General features: G+C 38.9%; 1 protein-coding gene across 1 annotated transcript in view; it reads left to right on the forward strand.

Moving 5' to 3' along the window:
- SUCLG2 (succinate-CoA ligase GDP-forming subunit beta) overlaps positions 1–19692 on the forward strand; it is a 259246-nt gene that overhangs the window by 107210 nt on the left and 132344 nt on the right. The window contains exons 3-4 of the mRNA XM_030867675.3: positions 15642–15741; positions 16670–16760. Of these exons, the coding sequence (XP_030723535.1) occupies positions 15642–15741; positions 16670–16760 (191 nt within the window). The remainder of the gene's footprint in view (positions 1–15641; positions 15742–16669; positions 16761–19692) is intronic.

Here is a 19692-nt window from a genome sequence, read left to right on the forward strand (position 1 = left end):
TCAGAGGATGTAAGTCATAAAACCTATAGTAGTTCACATTCTTTAAAAGAAAACACCTGCTGTGTTGCCAGGCATTGTTCAAAGTACTCACATGGATTGCATACTTGAATTTACCCAGTAACCCATGAGAGCTTTACTATTATCCTCTCCATTTTACAGAGGAAAAAACTGAAGTTTAGAGAGGTTAAGTGACTTTTAAGATTTTATACAGCTAAGTAAAAGAGTTGAAGCAGAGTTTGAATCCAGGAACCCTTATGCTAGAGAGTGGACTCAGGCCCACACTCTGGCATTCCTGTGTCGTGGACATCCCTGTCTGTGGTAACAAGTGCCTCAGAGAAGGAAGGGCCAGTGTTGCCTTTGCCTTTAGAGAATTCCTCTCTGACATCTGCACCCCATCAACCTGGACTGCTGTCTTTAAAAAAGAAAAACCATGCATAATAATAAAAAAAGTACTGAGGCAGTACACTGATAGAGTAGGCTTTATTTCATTACAAGACGATCAGGTACAATACATCACAAAAACATTTGGTTGTATACACAGTTAAAAGGTTTGTCTGTGAAGCTGTTAATCCATGTGAGCTACCTTATGGGCATAGCCTTTCGTTTGACTCAAGATGGGAGGTCTTTCGTGTTCTTGCTATTATTGGGTCATCAGTTTTTCTTCATTTTAGTTGACAGATCCCAGAACCCATGGTCAAGAATTCTGGTCAAATTTGGAAGTGGGTGGCTTGCTTTCTCTCTGACCACTGTCACCTTACCCGCTCCCAACCTCATTCACTCCCGCAAACATGAATTGGTGAGGGTAGTAGGAGGTCATGCTCAGATGGTGCTGGTGGATCTTCAGCTCTGGCCTGAGCCTGTGCTCTGGAATTTACAACTTGTGTGTGATCTTGGACAAGGGACTTCAATTCTCTGAGTTTCAGTGTTCTGATATCTAGGAATAGTATCTTATGCAGAGGGCTGATGTGAGGATTAAAAGAGATGAGGTGTATAAAGTCCTTTGACGAGTTCTTGGTAGACAGTCCTGAAAATGTGATGTCTTCAAGACATGACAACAGCCTCAACCACCATAGTAACAGTAATAGCAATGGCAGCAATGACACTAAAGGACAGAGAGCCATGTGTCCTAACGCTGACGTACAAAATGCCAGCCAATTTCTGTGTCTAGCTTGCCTCCCAGCTCATTTTCCTTCCCCTGCAGGCTGCCACAGGACTGGAACAGACCCAGCATCAGTGCTGGGGGAGGGATGTGCTGTGTTGGTACAAGCCTCAGCCTGCTAATGAGGCCTGAAGTTGAGCAACTCCAGATGGAGTCAAGCAATGAGTTCTCTGCCAGGAAACGTGGCGGATGGACCAGGGCCACTCGTTCCAGGCAACAGTCAAGGGTATCGAAAGGGAGATGAGCAAAAAGTAAGGAAACATGCAGACCTTGGAACTAAACAAACTGCTATCCAAACGTAAATAAAAACATGGTGTGCATTTGTGGCAGGGGAATCCTATCTGGGATCCAGAGATACTCAGTTTACTTACAAAAGCAATAGTCCATCTGGGAGGTAGCAGGAGGACAATGCTAAATGTCTATAGATTTGGGTTTCTCTTGAAGGTATCTGACCATTTAAAACTTGATTTGAGGGCTTCCCTGGTGGCGCAGTGGTTGAGAGTCTGCCTGCCGATGCAGGGGACACGGGTTCGTGCCCCGGTCCAGGAAGATCCCACGTGCCGCGGAGCGACTAGGTCCGTGAGCCATGGCCGCTGAGCCTGCGCGTCCGGAGCCTGTGCTCCGCAACGGGAGAGGCCACAGCAGTGAGAGGCCCACATACCGCAAAAAAAAAACAAAACTTGATTTGAACTAGTATGTTCTCATCAACCATGAGCACATTTTATTGATCATTTCTGAATGATTGGAAAAATAGTAAGACATCGGTATCTAAACACTTATAAAAGTCAGTAAAACTGCATTTATTACTTACTATGAAACATTTTTGCCGAAAGGACAACATATTCATCCTTATCATCATCATCTACTTGAAACTTAAGACATAAATATAAGTGAGGATGTAAGCCAGTTATTGTGTTAAGTAACTTTACATACCTTACATACTCCCTGCCTCCCCCCCGCCCCGCCAACCCGTAGCATTTAATAGTCATAGCAGTTCTCAAAGGTAAGCGCTACTTTTATCAGCTTCATTTCATAGATGAGAAAATAGAGGTTCTGTTATTCTTTGGCCAAGGTCACTCAACTGGCTAGTGAGGGGAAAAACCTGAGTTGTGATCCAAGGCTGTCTACCAGTGGCTCATTAACTTAGCAGTATACTCTGATCATCTCCAATATGTTTCCTTCTTTGGGAGGGACTTAAGGGGGATGGTAGGTTTATGTACATAGAAAGGAGATGCTTTAATAATTCCACGCATACATCTGAAGGGCTGAAGGGCACCTCAAGAGGGCACTTGACCCCTTTATGTCCCCTTAAGGAAACTGGTGACTTGAGCCCCAGTGACTTGTCCTGAATCTCATAGGGACGAATCTTCATGTTTCTTGCATGGATCAGATGCAACCAATTCTGGAAAGCACAGGTGTGTGAGTCCCTAGGCCCAGGGAACACCATAGCTGGCTTTGAACTGGAAGATTAGTTGCTGATTTGAGAAGTGGCCGTGTTTTGCCTCTGTCCTCCATTCTGAGTCATACCGCCCATGAAGTGAGGAAGGGGTGGTAGAGCCCAGTGAAGCTGAATGGCAGCGTTCTGTGCACATCTCAGGCACCACTGTAATCTAATGTGTGATAAACTTGCTTTAAAAATTCACAGAAATAATACATGTTCTTTGTAGCATATTTGCCGTCAAAAAGAAGAAAAAATTACCAGTAATCTCCTCCCCCGCTCCAAATAATCAGTTAATACTTTGGTATATTTTATTCCAGATTAATGCTCAGTATACATATTATATATGCCTGTATGCATACATGTACATATATTTAATGACACATATTTTCGATTACGGAAAACTTTTCCCCCCTCCCCCCCACTGAGCAATAATATTGTTATTGTTCTTACTAGGTCACATAAACATATATTTTATTTAAATCTGAAAATAGTTTTTCTCTGATTATAAATGGCATAAGCATTTATAAAGCACTTGTAAAAAGTGCAGGTAATATCAAAGCTTTAAAGAAGGAAGTAAAAATCATTGGAAACTTCACCCCCTCTAGATAACTGTTGATGTAGACTTTCTATCATTGCAGACTTTTTTTTTTAAAACATTTGTATCTGTATTTTCTAAAGTCTGCAAAAGAGTAATGTAGGTTATAGCGCACATATGTCTTGGCTTTTGTCTTCTAAATACTTTCTAGTGGTTTTCTTTCAAAAACCCTGGAGGCTTATGGAAAGTCTCCAATCCCAATATGTTAATTTCAGGCAGTGACAGGGACATTGACAGCCTAGAAAAGCTTTGGGTTAAAGATCGTCATGTTCATCACTCTATCACTTAAGCATCAGATTAAGGCTGGAAGCATCATCCTGGCTTTTCTGGAGGTTGCAAGAATCCCCAGGAGAATTCACTTCCCTTTTCAAAATGGAATAGCCACACCAAAATACCAGGACAGACATGGTGCAAGGAAACACCTTTGGTGCAGCTATTATTGATAGTTTCCTTGAGCTTTCAAAGTATCAGGGCTGGAAAAGTTCATGTTTTAAAATAATTAGTTGTTTTCAAAAAGTTATATATGCTCGTGGTAAACAAACAAACAAAAAAATCCCTTTTTAAATCAGTACTTTGCATGTCACTGACTCTGACTAGGAATGTTTCGAGCAGGATTCTGATTTGGAGGTCGTGGGGTGGGCGGGGGAGAACTGATTGCTTTTTACACTGCCTTGAATAGTCACATATCTGTTGGTGGCCTGTCTATAGGCCAGGGATTGATCTTTGTGCTGAGGTGTAAGAATTTAATATTTTGTTATGTTTAGTTTCAGTGAAAATTCAGTAAGAGATTTAATATCCTCATTGTCAGTGCTGTTCTATTTAGATATTTTGTCCTAAGGACACTCTAGTAATATGCTGTCACAAACAACAATGTATTTCTTGGTTGGGATTTGAGTCATACAGGTATATGCATTTGTCAAAACCTACTGAATGGTACATTTCAGATTTGGGCATTTCACTGTATGTAAATTGTATCTCTCGCCAAAAAGGAACTGTAAACAGGTATCAACTTTAGTTACTGTTATGAGTCCTGAAGAGTCTAAGGGTAACTGCACTGATGTCTGTAACTTACTTTGAAATGCATGAAAAAATAAGATGGGCTGTGATGGATGGAGAGATTTGGGATAAAGCAAATGTAGTTAAATGTTAGCAGTTATAGAATCCGAGTGGTGAATGTGTAGATCTTTACTTGTCATTCAACTTTTTTTTTATGTGATTGGAAATTTTAATAACAAAATGTTGGGGGAAAAAAAACCAATAATGAGGCTCTTATGTGAAAGGGTTAAAGCACAGTCTCTAGAATTATTTTTCTTGCTGAAACATTCTGACTCTACTTCTTGCTAGCTGTGTTACTCCGGATAACTCAACCTCAGTGGAGTTATTTGTTAAATGTGGGTAATGAATACACTTAGCACAAATCTTATTCCACAGTAAACACCTAATAAATACTGTGATTATGATTTCACAGTGCAAAAGAAGTGATGATTATAAATGAATGACCATATGCTGAGGGCCCACTAGGTACCTGGCACTCCTGCTTGGTCATTTCCAGGGGAATGAGGCCATCTCATTCTGCATCATGCTGTGTGTGCCTTTCAGTAGCAACAAACACTAGAGAAGGTGTGAGGGGCATGATTGGCTAAACTGAGTGTGGCTTCATCCAGTGTGACAGGGCCCTCCCCAGCTCTGTGGCCCCTCTTCGATGTGGCATCTCCTTTGAACTAGAAGGCCCTTCAGAGGAGAGGTGGCATCTGGTTTGTGAGACTTTGTAGCATTCCTGAGTCAATGTTGATTTAATTCATGATAAAAATCGCTCCCTTTGTATACGGCTAAGCCATCCTATTTTGAGGTTATGGACAAAATAGCTATGGACACTTGTCCATAGGTTTATGGACAAGTGTCCTGGGAAATTCATCTAGGGTAGCAAGATCTCCTTCCTTTCCCACAGTGGAATCATGTTTATGCATTATGACAGCCTGTTCCAAACTCTTGATGGGAGGTAAAGAGAAAGGGTCAGGGACCTGAAAAAAGCTGCAGCTGGATTTAAGGTCACTAGCAGTGAGAGATGAAGGGAATATTTTAGGTAGTTCTGTGGATGTGCTATTTACTTCCAGATGTCTGATATCATATTCCTGGAAACTAAGGTGAAAAACAGAGTAAAAAAACTGTGATGGTGAGGGAGAGTGTGGGATACAGAACAGATGTTGGCCACATTTTTAAAGGAGAGGTCGGTCAGTGGGTAGGAAGAATAGGCTTATCTGGTGGCTTTCCAGCTGCCATAATGAAATGTGAATCTTGAGAGTAAGTGTCTCCTAGTGATTGGGATTTCAGAGGGTATCCTCATATAGGACTGCTTGCTTGGTCAAGCATGAAACAGGATTTTATTTCTCTGCCCCACTAGTACTAGCTACTTAAAACCTGCCAGAATTTTCAGTTACTTTTCCCAGGTGTGGATGCCAGCTCTTGAGTATTTTACTGTGTTTTCGAGTGTAACAATTCCAAACTCAACTCAAAAAATTTTTATTAATTTTTCCCCATGATGTGCATCCTAGAGGGTGCACATCAGCTTGTTAATTCTTTAATTTCTTATTTATAACACTTGGGCTGGCTCATTCCAGTATGAATTCTTGCTCAAACCAGGCATTAAAAAAAAAAAAAAAAAAGATGCAGGAAGTCCCAGAAAGAGACCATCCTAGTTTGAATGCTTCAAAGATAATCAGAAAGGTTGTTCTGAAGACAGTCCAAGAAAGTAGGTCCAGGCTTTGTGGCTTCTGAAGTCAGGTATAGATCAGGTTGATGATGAGTGCTCCAATTCTGAGGGATTTAAGTGTATTAGTCCTTATTTGGGAGTGGTTTTGAGGAGGGTGTGATGGGAGGTGAAATTTGAAGTTAGTGCTGATCTTTCAGGCTGTTGAAACTGAACTGTTGAAACTGAAGTTAGTTATCTTAGATATAATAGAACTTGCACTTAAATAATTTGGAAACAATACAAGGAAGGGTAAGAGAAAAGGAGGAAGGAAGGGTAGGAAGGGTGAGAAGGAAGCAGAGGGGAAGAAAGGCAGGATGAAAACCAACGAAAGCTGGCATAGCAGGAAAAGGAAAAAGTAACTATTTCTCAGGCCTTTGCAAACCTCGAAAGTCAGCCAAATATAAACTCTTCCTAGTTCACCGAAATTGCATGATTTCATCCTCTAGGATGCAATCTAAAGTCCTCCCTGTGTTTAACATTCAAGCAATAGACTTAGATTTCAGGCACAATGAATGGATCAGGACAGGCAATAAAAGAGCAAGACACTGCCATTTAAAACTCCATGCAATTTGAAGGCTACATAACAGTTTATGCTGGACCACAGTAGGTGTGTATATCATGGGAAAGTGGTTCTGAGATCCTTCATCTCCCTTGGGGTGGGTCATTCCTGGCTTCTACTTAACTCCAGAGTGTCATCCACCACTGTAGCGCTTTAAAATGGAAAATGAGAACCTCCTGGTTTCCTTTTTATAGCAACATCACCAAGCCAGTGTTTGGGGTTCTATATTTCTGGCATTTAGAATGGTTGAACATTTTAAGTCTGGAATATGTGTTTATTTGCAGGTTAGGAGGGGGTGGACATATACGTAACTCTTGCTATTATTAAACAACTGCTTAGTTTGAATCTCACTGACCCCTTGGGAGCTTTCACAGCCCTGTGTGAGAGTGTACCTGATTGGGGGCTTTTTAAAGACCACCGTGATAAAATTATTGGAGATCTTAAAAGCACTTAGGGCAAAATAACTAAATTTAACAAAGACCATAAATGTGTTTTTTCATTTATATGCTGTTCCTGAGTATAGATAAATAAACTTTTATTGAAGTAGAGGTTTTCTGAAGATCTGAAATAACAAATTTGAGTGCTGAGTCCTTGGCATGCTTTACTGGTTTATTTGAAGTGATGCTATAGTGGTTTCTAATTTAAATAGGTAACTAAGACAGCCACACAAGTATAAATAGAAAAGCAAAGTAGCCTTTCTTAGCTGTTTACCCCTTGGTATCTTCACTCCCCAGCTTTATCTACCTAGAAAACTCACAGCTCTTCTTGTCTTCCCGGCTCTTCTATTCTTTCTCCTGCCCTGCTTAACTTGACACCATTTCCCCTTCTCACAATACTTTGTTCTTGCCACTTGTGAAAGCATTCATGTTTTTCAGTAATTCTTTGTTTGTATCTCTTTCCTTCAGTAGATTTTAAGTTTCTGAAGGGCAGTGACTATGACTTTTTTAAATCTTTGAATTCCTGCAGGTGCTCAAGAGATATTTTAAAAGGGAAAAAAGTTTTTCTGCTGCTGTCAGTTTTCTTGCATGACACTTTAGGAAGTCATGTTGTAAGACGATGAGCCATATTTCTTAAAGATGCCTTCTGGAGGCCTCCTCAAGTGTAGGCATCCCTGACCCCACAGATTAAAACTATAAAGACTGATACAGAAAGGAACATTTAAATATTCAAGACAAACCACTATAAATAACTGCCTATATTTATCTCACATTTTTATTTTTTTATGACAGCACATGATAATTGCAAAAAATTTGAAGCAGTACTGAAAAAAGGTAATGTTCTACCCATAATACCCCTCCTTACCTCCTTAAGATAACCTCAGTTAATAATGTGGTTATTGTCCATTTAGATTTCATTATGACTATAATGACTATAATCTAAATATATGACTATATTTACAAATGTGACTTTTTAAATATTAATCATTAACTCAGTTTAAAGCGTATAGTGTCTATGGACATTTCCCCATGTTTATACATAAAGATATACTTAATCATGGTTGATAGATATATAGTATCGTATCATTTCATCGTGTGGATATGTAAAATTTGTTTTTCCAAACCCGAATGTCCAAATGCTGATGGACATTTTGGCTGTTTTCAGTGTTTCCCTCTTATAATAACATTGCAGTGAAAATCCTTGTTTCTGTAGCTGATTTTCACAGAAGTGGGATTACTCTACCAAAGGGTGTTTTGTGTGCATTGGACAGATGGACCTCCTAATTGTCTTAGAACATTCCAGGTTTCTTAACTGTCATGAATTTTTCAGGAGCATGGAACAGATGCCCAGTACTATTCCTTGATTTGCATTGGACTCAGGAGGCTGAGAAGGATTTTGGATGCACTCTGCAATTGGGAAATCAGGGCCTGTTAGGAGAAAGAATCTCTAAAGAGTGGAGCTGGTTAGAAAGTTGAGGGGTTCCTGCTAAATCTCTGTGAATGAGGAAAGGGGAAGGCTGGGCAGCAGGCGCTATAGCTCTGAGGGCACAAAAGCGTCAGGTTTCATTGATCCCAAGTCTCTCCTGGAGACTGTGTCCTCTGGGATAGAGACTATGCTGAAAAGGAAAAAGCTGCCTCACTAGGGGCTCAGCCACTCTGCTTGAGAAGGTCCCCAGAAAGGACCCACTTGTGAGAAGCTGGAGGATCTTTCTTGACAAGAGGAAGCTGGTGGTGGTGTGGCCAGTAGACCAGGGTGGCAGAATGAGGACAGCAAACAGGCAGTGGGGCTGATTCCAGACAGTAGCATATGAGAGCATCTCTCAGCAAGTGGAGGGCAAGATAGAGGAATTGACTTAAGTAAGAGAAAATAGGGAATAGACAAGATTTCTAAACATGAAGGTGGAAGATCTCAGAATACTAGTAATATTGCTGTGAAAGTGAAAGAAACATCTTTAAATATGAGTGCAGCCCAGCCATATATATGTTGCATGCATTTTAAATTTCACAGTCTTTCCAGTTGTCTCTGAAAATAAAACTGTTGTGAGTTTATCTTCCCATATCAGTTCTGGGCATTGTCACCTTTTTCTCCCCTCTTGTTCATCACTGGTTCACATCAACAAGAGATCCCCTTATATTTCTGTATGATCATGTAGCTTCCAATTGTCTGCTACTGAAGACAGACAGAGTATATCCCTCATATACCCTGGCCCAGGATAGGTTCTCAAGCCGCTCAGAAAAATGTAAAAAAATATTAATTCTGAACCTGCAACAGTTATGGGCTTTGCCTTCTGATTCCTTTATTATCATCTGTGGTAATTTATACTGTGTCAGCTTGGTTAAGGTGGAACTCTGTTTCTAAGAATCCCCTTCCTTGTATATATCAGGTTAGAGTTGCCCAGATTTGGAATTTGCACAGAACTTGAAATGCAGCCATTACTTTGTGATGCAGTGATGGGTAGATGTAGACATGCTGGCAAGAGGGTCCAACTTGTCTTTGTTCCTTTGTACTCCATGTCTAGCTGTTTTCCCAACTGCTGACCTTGCTGATCAACATGGACACAAAGCCATCATGAGATGCGTGGCAACAAGTCCCATACCCTTCTTCACAGATCCTGCATATGCTAGTTGGTGACTCCTCTCATTGGCTGCTTGGTGACTCCTGATCCTCCAGCCTCTACTTTCACACCTTTCCTTTCTCAGCATCTCCTACAAATTCAGCTTTAATTCCTGTAATAAATCCCTTATCCATAACTCACAGTGGTTCTGCTTCCCTCATTGAGCCCTGACTGAACACATCTTTGCCTTAAAAATCAGGGGAAAAAATGAATTTTTAATAGCTAGTTTTCCTTTATCATTCTTTTCCTTCAAGCGTACCACAAAATACTGTAGAAATGCTATTGATGTTCATAAATGCTTTTCATCATCTGTGACTGTTTCCAGGATATGTTGAAGTTACAAATGTTACAGATGTTATTATTAGTAATGTATATCATTAATCCCTACTATACATAAAACAGTAGAGATTTCTGGAAATTTCTTCTTTTGAAGAAACTTGTTCTGAAAAATTCTTTTTATCAAGTGGCTTCATTTGCAGAAGATTTGTTTAATGTCCTGTGGTTACAGTCTTATAGTATTAGACATTTTTTAAAATAAATGAATTTATTTATTTTTGGCTGCGGTGGGTCTTCGTTGCTGTGTGTGGGCTTTCTCTAGTTGCGCTGAGCGGGGGCTACTCTTTGTTGCGGTGCGTGGGCTTCTCATGGCGATGGCTTCTCTTGTTGCAGAGCATGGGCTCTAGGTGTTGGGGTTTTAGGAGTTGTGGCTCATGGGCTTTAGAGTGCAGGCTCAGTAGTTGTGGCGCACAGGCTTAGTTGCTCCGCAGCATGTGGGATCTTCCCGGACCGGGGGTCGAACCTGTGTCCCCTGCATTGGCAGGCGGATTCTTAACCACTGCACCACCAGGGAAGCCCATTAGACATTTTTTGATTAGCTACAGTTGTTTGAATATGATCACATTATTTTTGGCATCAGTGTCAGGAGGTTCTATCCTTAACCTTTGTTATGGAAATATATCTTTTAATCTAATAGGCAAAATGTAAGATTGGTTTATAAGTATTAAACTACAGAAAGAGTAAGCTATTACAACTAAATTGAGCCTTTCTGGAGGTAATTTTTATCTAGCTTTAAAATTTTTATCACCAACAAAGTGTGTATTAAAGGTTATGAAAGCAATTAATAACACCAGTGACAAAATCAGAAGAGTAGGCTAATTTATCATTATAGATTTTAATAAGGTCTATAATGTAGGATTAAATATACAATATTTTTAAGAGTATGGCAATTTGAAAAAGAATGATTTATCAAACTTTAATTTAGGGGTTTTTATAAGAGCTCAAAATGATTCCCTCGAAAATAAAATTGTGTTTTGTGTTAAGATAATATTATTATCTTCATTATAATTAATAAACTGTTCAAATGGGCATTATCATGCCCCCACAGTATCCAAATGAAGGAATTATTTTAAATAATGTGGGATTAATTGGCTTACCATATTAAGAAATTAAGATTTAAAACTTACATAAAAGCCTTATCAGTAAAGAATTTTTTAATGTGAAATAATGTCTCCCTGGATAACTTCCTATTTGTATTACAAAACCCCTGTCCTAGAGATCGTTTTATTTCCATCTTTTACTTATATTTGTAAATCACTGTTCCAGGTATGTTTAATTTAAGTCTTTGATGGGTAGCAGTCTGATGGAGAGCCAAGTATCTCCAATTCTGTTTTAGTCTAGGGATGTGACCAGTGGTGAAATGGCTTATTCTAAGGTCTCATATGTTTGAAATTCTCTATTGCAGTGTTTGTGAGCCCATGTCAGACTTGTTGAAAGTTGAAATACTTGTTTCATTCTCAGAAACAGTCTTATTTCCCAGCGAGCAACCTACTCACAATTTGAGGAAATAGGGGTCAGTCTATAGGAGATATTACAGTAATGATTAAGATAGGTAATTCTCCACTTTTAAGTTTGGGTTCTGAGGTCATAATGAAAACAGGGATGTTAGCTCATTTCCTTTGGGAAATTGCCACTTGGGTCTCTATTATCGCCCTATAAATTGTATGTTCTTTATTAAGATTCATCTTTTCGTAGTATCTTTCAACTCTTCTCTTGCCTCCCCCTCTGCTTTCTCCTTGCCGTACAGTAATAGGTAAATCTGAAATACATTTTAACTTTCTCTATTAAGGATTCTATCAAACCTCATGAAAGGTGATCACTATGTTAGAAATTACACAGTGCCGTTGTGCTTAAAACTGAATATTCCAATTTTGCTTCTCAGTGAATCATAGAAATCGTAGTTCCCCCCACCCCCCGCCCCAAACTACAGTGTTATTGAATCAAAATAGATGATCATGGTAGTAGTCACCTTGCTACAGTACCGGTATATAGAGTAATACATTTTGTGTTTAGAAAGTATTACACTTTGAAAGAGCGCAATACTGAATAAAAACCAGTTCAGTAATACAAATGTTTGTTTGATCACCAAACTATTTAAAAAGGATAGTTGAAAATAACTTACTGTTATTGATATTCTTTTTTTTTTTTTTTTTTTTTTGCGGTACGCGGGCCTCTCACTGTTGTGGCCTCTCCCGTTGCGGAGCACAGGCTCCGGACGCGCAGGCTCAGCGGCCATGGCTCACGGGGCCAGCCGCTCCGCAGCATGTGGGATCTTCCCGGACCGGGGCACGAACCCGTGTCCCCTGCATCGGCAGGCGGACTCTCAACCACTGCGCCACCAGGGAAGCCCGAGAAAGCATTATTTTAATGCTAATAGAGTGAAATAAGACCATGGCTCAGAGGGTTTTTTTTAGGCTTTCTTAATGGCTATAAAGTTTGTTCTCTTAAGTGATAATGGTATTTGAAAGTCTTACGTATCTATTAAGTTTATCGAATATGTCTCTATAGTGCTTTTTTCTCCTAAAATATATATGAATTATAGTAAACTGGTTTGCATCAAACCCAATAGAACTCTAGCCATGAGCACTGCTTATTATCAGAAACTCACCAGTAAAGGAAGAGAATAAAATGAATGTATTGCATATTTAGGCTACTGCATGTAAAAGTATCAGTTAAGAGCAGGGAATTTGGCGTTATACAGACCTGGGTTATACCAGTAATATGGTTATCAATGTATAAATGCAATCCATTTCTGTACAAATCTCTTGGAGGAGAGTCCTCCCCCACTGTCTCTTTTTAGCTTTATATCCTAAAATACAGTTAATTCATCTGTGTATTCATGCAAATATGGAATTTCCTGTATGGATATTCTTTTGTAGTTCTGTTTGGGAACAGAGAGGTAACATTAAAAAAACAAACAAATTTGTACAAGTTTTTGGAGAAATCAGATCTTTAAATAAAATGGAAACAGTGACATTAAGTGTGAATCCACTTGGTAAATACTGAATGAAAAAACTAGTTACTGTTCAGAAGGATTTGGCCACTTAATTTTTAACACTTTGAGTAAATAGCCACATGAGTTAAATTACTTTATGTGAGTTTCCCTCAAGATGAGACAAACTTATTTTACTTTGGGCTACTGACCTGCTGTACTGATTTAGTATTTGAGATCTAAGCAGAAGAGATGATTGTAGTGAACTTATTTTTGGCCTGGGGTGTAAGCTGCAGAAGATGTACCTAGATTTGATATAATCTTTTTCTTTCCCTTTTTCTATTTGCCCCAGTGTGTGGCTTCACTGTCTCCAACGTAGTTGCTTGGTCTACCAACTGTAGACCAAGTTGGAATCCTTTAATACATGATCGGTGGTAATGTGAATAACTGACAACACTTCATTGAGCCTACAACTGTTTCTGTGTCTTGATGGTTAGTGCCTAAAGCTTATCTAATCACACCTGTGTAACACCAGTTAACATTGCCCATTTAGGTAGTCTGTATGGCTTTCAGGTTTTGCTGTTGGAAAGCTTGGAGAGGAAAGCATCTCTTTTTCTGGATGAGGAGGATATGAAAAATGATAATGGCAATGGAATGCTAGTTATCCTTTTTAAAGAATTTGAAGAGATCACAATTAAAAACTTAAGTAGACAGCAAAAAGTGTTTTTCTACTTGAGGTCTTAAAAAGAGAAATTGGAAATGTCTTTCTGTATTCTGCTTTTTTGCTTAATTGCTGAAAATAATTATAATGATGATGGCCATCATATTTTGACTCTTTTTTTAATGCACCAGACTTTGAGATGAGTACTTTACCTACTATTTTCATTTATTCTTCACTTCATTCTAACACTATAGATTATTTTTGTTTTGACTATTTTATAGATGGACGTGTTACTTTTACCTTTCTGAATCTCATTCTCCTCTTCTCTGTAAATAAAGGGATAGGCAGAGTTGGAGATTTTAACTAAGTCTGTTTTTCTTCAAAGTTCTTGATCTTAATACTACTCCTACATGCAATAGCCTAAATATGCAATAAATTCATTTTATTTGGTCCCATTTCTGGTGAGTTTCTGATAATGAGCAGTCACCATAGCTTGTCTTCTACTCAGTTTCATGGGAACTAGTTTATTTTAAGACACCGTTTGACTGATGTTGTTATGGTTCATACCCTGGGCAGAAACTATTGTCAGAGGTTATAGAGGGCAGCAAAGAAGGAACTATGTATACTTCTGAGAGAAGGTAAACCCTGGTTTTCTGAGTGTGTACAAATATAGAAGGGAAGACCAACCAATAAGACAATGAGCCTTAATAATCTGATTATATCAGCTAGAGTGACTGTCTCACCCAGTGCCTTCATAGTGTCACATCCTTCCGTAGCGCCCCATTGCCTTCATGATAAAACCTGTGGCTCCTTTTCTTTGAACCGTTGCCTACTTGCCTACGAGTAACAACAGTGATGGTCGTAATAGTTGAAATAACCAACAATTATGGACCTTACATGAGTGGTTGCAGATTCCGACAGTTTTTACCATCTCAACCTTTTGTTTCCTCACAATATACAAAGGTAATAAATGTACTAACTGATCGTGGCAATACTCTTTCATTAGTGAGTTTTTAGGATTTGGGGATATTTGCATATATTTTCTAATTTAATTCTTAAAATAACCCTCAACATTGTTTCATAATTGAGTAAACTGAGTCTTAGAGACATTAAGTAACTTGCCCAGTATCACACAGCTGGGCAAGGGATGAAGGCTTCATTAAAACGTGGGTCTGTGATTCTAAACCTAGTGTGCTGAACCAGAAAACCGTTAGAGCCGTATCGGAGATTGTCTGACTTAATTCTCTAATTTCAAACAAAACTTGATCACAAACAGAGAATGCCAAGCTGTGGCCTGAAGATGTGTACTCTTTGATTTATTAAATGCATTTGATTTGGGGGCTGACTTTTTTTTTCTTTTTGTTGGTTGGGTAGGGGAGCATTCCTGTTGGCTGAGGGCGCCTTCTCTATCACTGGGCTGCTTCACACATCCAGCTTTCCCACCAGTCCTGTAAAGATATTTGAGTTTATGACTTTGGTCTCAAAGGTCAAGAGCAAACAGCTCACTCTTTCCTTGAGTGTTTTGAGAAACAAAGATTCCACAAACACTTTCCTCTGGGATGTTCTGTTACTCTGCCAACATTGAAAAGATACTGCTTACTTTTAGTTTTAATCCATTTCCTCCTCCCTTGCCCAGCCCCACTGATACATAGAACAACTGCTCAGAAAACCGTTGATTTCCAAGAATACAGTTCTTCAGTACTCCCTTTGCATCTTGTCTTTAATAAACCTTTCCCCCACATAAACCAGCCTTCCCTTTGACATCTCAGATGGCTGACAGGTAGTTAACTCCTCTGATTGGCAGATTGGTGTCTCTGCCACATGGAAGTGTGTTTACACAGTAAAATTAATACTTCCAGCCTGGATTTATTTAGCATCTTCTGACACTCAGAAGAGCCAGGGAACACATGCCTTGCTCTCCCTTGGGATAGTTGAGTATTAGATTAAACTCGCAGGAAATATTTGAGTGTCCTCAATAAACAGCCTTTGTATTTAGGCACATTGATGTTTTTTGAAGTTCTTTATTGCCTTCATTTTCAAAGTCGGTTTGAGAGAGCTTTTACCAGTCACTTTTGGAAGTTATGTCATTACCACTTCACTTGTTGCTTAAAAAAAAAGAATTGTAAATCAACTACTAACTCTGGATTTTTTTTGCAGATGCAAAAGAAATTGTTTTAAAAGCCCAGATCTTAGCTGGAGGAAGAGGAAAAGGTGTCTTCAGTAGTGGTTTGAAAGGAGGCGTTCATTTAACAAAAGAGTAAGCCAGGAGGTTTTAATTCCTTGTCTTTGGGGCAAGCAGTTATGGAAGATCCTGCTCATGACTGAAAGGAGCAGCGAGAAAGAGGGCTGGGGTGGGACTAGGAGCAGGAGGTGGCACATGAAGGAAGTAAATTACAGGTCGAGGGCTCTGGCAGTGCCTTAGCTTCCCTTCTCCTCCCACAAAAGGATTTTTGTTCACTAATTGGTGAAAACTTGACACTCCTGTTCTAGACAATCAGTGGTTCATCATGTTTGATATGGTACCACTTACAAATTAAATGCTGCTTCTGTAATGCCACTCTCCTACTCAAGAACCTGCGGTGGCTTCCCATTACCAATGGCATCACTGGTCCCTCCTGTCTGATAGTCAATTCTTCCTTTACCTGAACCTGTCTGATCAGCTTTATATCCTATGTCTCCACACACTGAACACTTTCCTCTCCTCTCCTGTCACATAGCTTTCATGGTTACTTTGATCCTTCCCCTTCCCTTTATCCCCATCTTTGGTCTTACTTCCCAGATTGCCCACTATCCAGTATTTGTTATTCAGCTCTTATCTTAGTCTGCTATGCATTTCAGCATTGTGTCTCTACTATGACTGTAACTTATTTGGGGGGAGAGGATAGCAAATGTAAGCAAGCTTCTTTTTGTTTCCCTTCCCTCCCCTCCCTTCCCCTCCCCCGCTTCCCTCCTATTGTTTCATTCATTCATTCATTCATGTATATTTTGTACTCAGTGAGCCTCTGGTACAGTGCTAGGCACCTAGTGTATGAGCAGAAAGCACCATGGATTCTGTGAAGGTGGAGGTGGGCCCTGGGCAGGGTGGACTTGGGGATATAATACAGACTCTACTTTAAAATGATTTTCAACAGAGACCTTGACTTTCTTTTCTTTCTTCTCTCTCTTTTTTTTCTCCTCTCTCTTAGTCCTAAAGTTGTGGGACAGCTGGCTAAACAGATGATTGGGTATAATCTAGCAACAAAACAAACTCCAAAAGAAGGTGTGAAAGTTAACAAGGTAATGTGAATGCTTTTGGTCATTTTCTGTGTATGTGTTAAAAAAAAAAGAAAAGAAAATCATACTTCAATTTTGACAGTATCAAATGAAGCAATGCACTTTGGCAACGTGCCATTTTATTTTTTAAACCTCACATAGTTAATTCTGCGTGTGCTGTAACTTCAGGGAGAAATAAAAAGGATTCTAAAGTAGTAATAGTGTTTATTGTCATCAGCATTTAGTAAAAATGGGTAGTGATTGAAGTAATACCTTTTTCTTTCAGAACACAGGCACGATTCTATTTAAAGCCAAAAGACCTTGGCATAACAGCTCCTAGACTCAGTGACATTCTCTGCTCCCTCGCAGCCCCACCCTCATCCTCAGTATATCAGAATTACTGTACCCGTTACAGTTGTTTTTCTATGTGCCCCTATAACTTACTTTAAGATTGTTACCATTTTGACCCACTGTTCTCACTGGGAGTATGTTGTATTAGTGAGGTCTCTTGGGACACCCAAGTGTGTATAGGGCACGTACGTGTATACATACACACACAGAGAAAATAAAGCCGAGAGCAAAGTGGCCTGCCTCAGCCATGAAATTGTGAGTGGCAGAGCTGAGGCCAGAGCCTAACTTAACCGTGAGAGCGTCTGTCTTGGTCCGGAAAAGGACACTGAGCTGGAGGGAGATGGAGATACTGGAGGGTCATTAGCTCCTTCCCTCTAAGAAGACAGAGCCTTTCTAAATGTCGAGGAAGCCCACAAACAAGACTGGTTCTGGTTATTTCCCTTTCCCACTGCCTCACAGGTAGATGCAAGAACTGTTTACATCTTAAATTGGTTTTTCGAATTTATTTTTGTTCAGCCCAGCGTGGTACTTTTTTTTTCCTTTTTAAACTGGTTATGAGCCTTTACCTGTGTAACATCTTCAAAATTTGTCCCCAGAGGATATGATTAGTAGTTTTGTTTGTAGGAATTTGTTACTTTATATGGACACATGGAGTTTTAGATTAGAGTTTGTGATACCTTTAAAAAGCATATAAAAATACACAAAAGAAGATTCACGTTATATAGATATGCATAAAATTAGTTTTGTAGGTCGGTTCATGAAATACTAGAGATAAGTGCCTTCTTGTGAATTGAGTCATTGCCAGGAAGCTACCAGAGTGATTTATTTGTAAGTGTTTCTTTTCCTGATTGCAAAAGTGATTAACATATGTAAAAAATTCCAATAATACAGAAATATAAAAATTAGAAAAGTAAAATTTCCCTCTATTCTCACCCCTTAATTGCCATGCTTTGTTTCTGTTCTTTTTCTCTGTAAAATGTGCAGTACCACATTTTGTAACAGTATTATTATATACAACTTTAAGGAACATGCATTTTTAATTTATGGAATCTTTGACATCAATCAGAAGTTCCCAGATTATAGAAACTTTAGATTTCTAAGTTTGTTCAAGAAGCTATTTAAGCACATTACATACATCGATTCACATTGGGTTTTTTTCCTAAGTCTGTGTTTGTGGTGTGTTCCTTGGGATAGTAATAGGGGAGGTGAGACAGTGCTACTCATCATGTACTCCATGAGTCAGTACCTGTACTGTTTACTGTTTCTCAAAGAGATTAAGTTCAAAAACTGAGTACACTGTTAATCCTATCTCATCGCTGTCCTGTTACACATAGTTTGTACACTGGCTCTCATCCACAGACTACAATTTGAGTAGCATGATATATAAAAAACAAAACAAAATGAACAAACAACAAAAAAATGAAAAACAGGTTCATTGGTCAAATAGGGTAAAGTATGTTAAAAAGTTTTCCATACCGGAAGACTCCAAGAAAAGGCTGTGTTGATGATATTGTTTGTGTCAGTCACAGATGAAGATTATTGAAATGTATCTAACTGAACTTCTCATGGCATGAGTGTTGATGGAGTCCATTTAGATTCTCTCTGTAACAATCCCTAAAGTATTTTAATATCCTGGCTCATAGGAAGGGCATCTTAACGTCAAAAAACTGGTCTGTATATAAAAATTTCTTGAATTATCTATTGACAGTCATCATTTTCCTGAGAATGTTTTTTTGAAGAGTGATGGGTTGTTTCTACCAAGCAGGAGCTGTTTGAGGCAGCAGCTGGTCTTTGCAAATAGAAATTTGATGGAATGTAGAGCATATCTGTCAACACTTTAGAAGATTAAGAATAGGACTCTTGAATGACACTTATCCTAAAACGTTATAACGTTGTATTGCTTGTCAGAATAACTACTGAAAGTTATTAAATCTGGCTTGCTAGACTAGCTCTGTATTAGAAAGTGACTTGAAATCAGAATGGTTCTATGAAAATCCTAACACCGTGTGCCAAGAAATATTTCTTACAAACTCATGAGCTACCATTTATGATAGAAAAATCACTATGAAACCCCTTATAAGGTACTTTATTTTTGACCAGTCATAAATTCCATAAAGGTGTGAAAAGAAGGAGTTCTGTATTCATTACGTTATAGCTTTCTAGGTCATCATATACTTACCACATTTCATGTGACTTAAAAATTAATGCTTTTGTGGCTTCTGGGTAGCTAAAATCTAATGTTACTTAATCAGTAACATTTTTTGTGAAACGTATTACTGAACTTTTAGGAAAAGCAATGTATGTGATTTTATTATTTTCACTTCTAGTACTGATTCTTCATGGATATTCTTATTTTCTTTTGAAAAGCATCCAAGACATCTGTTACTATTTTTGTTGGGAGTGTTGGTACAGCCTCTGTCTCCAAGGAAATTTAATAGTACTTATCAAAATTTTAAATATGAACAATATAAAACTTAGCCATTTTACCTTTATATACCTTGACCACAGGGATACTACAACAATGGAGCAGAGCTATACGTACAGAAATAATCACTGAGGCAGCATTTTAGAAACATGAGTCCACATAAATTGTCACCAGGGACAT

The sequence above is a fragment of the Globicephala melas genome, chromosome 11 (genome assembly GCF_963455315.2).
Source record: "Globicephala melas chromosome 11, mGloMel1.2, whole genome shotgun sequence".
Lineage (NCBI taxonomy): Eukaryota > Metazoa > Chordata > Mammalia > Artiodactyla > Delphinidae > Globicephala > Globicephala melas.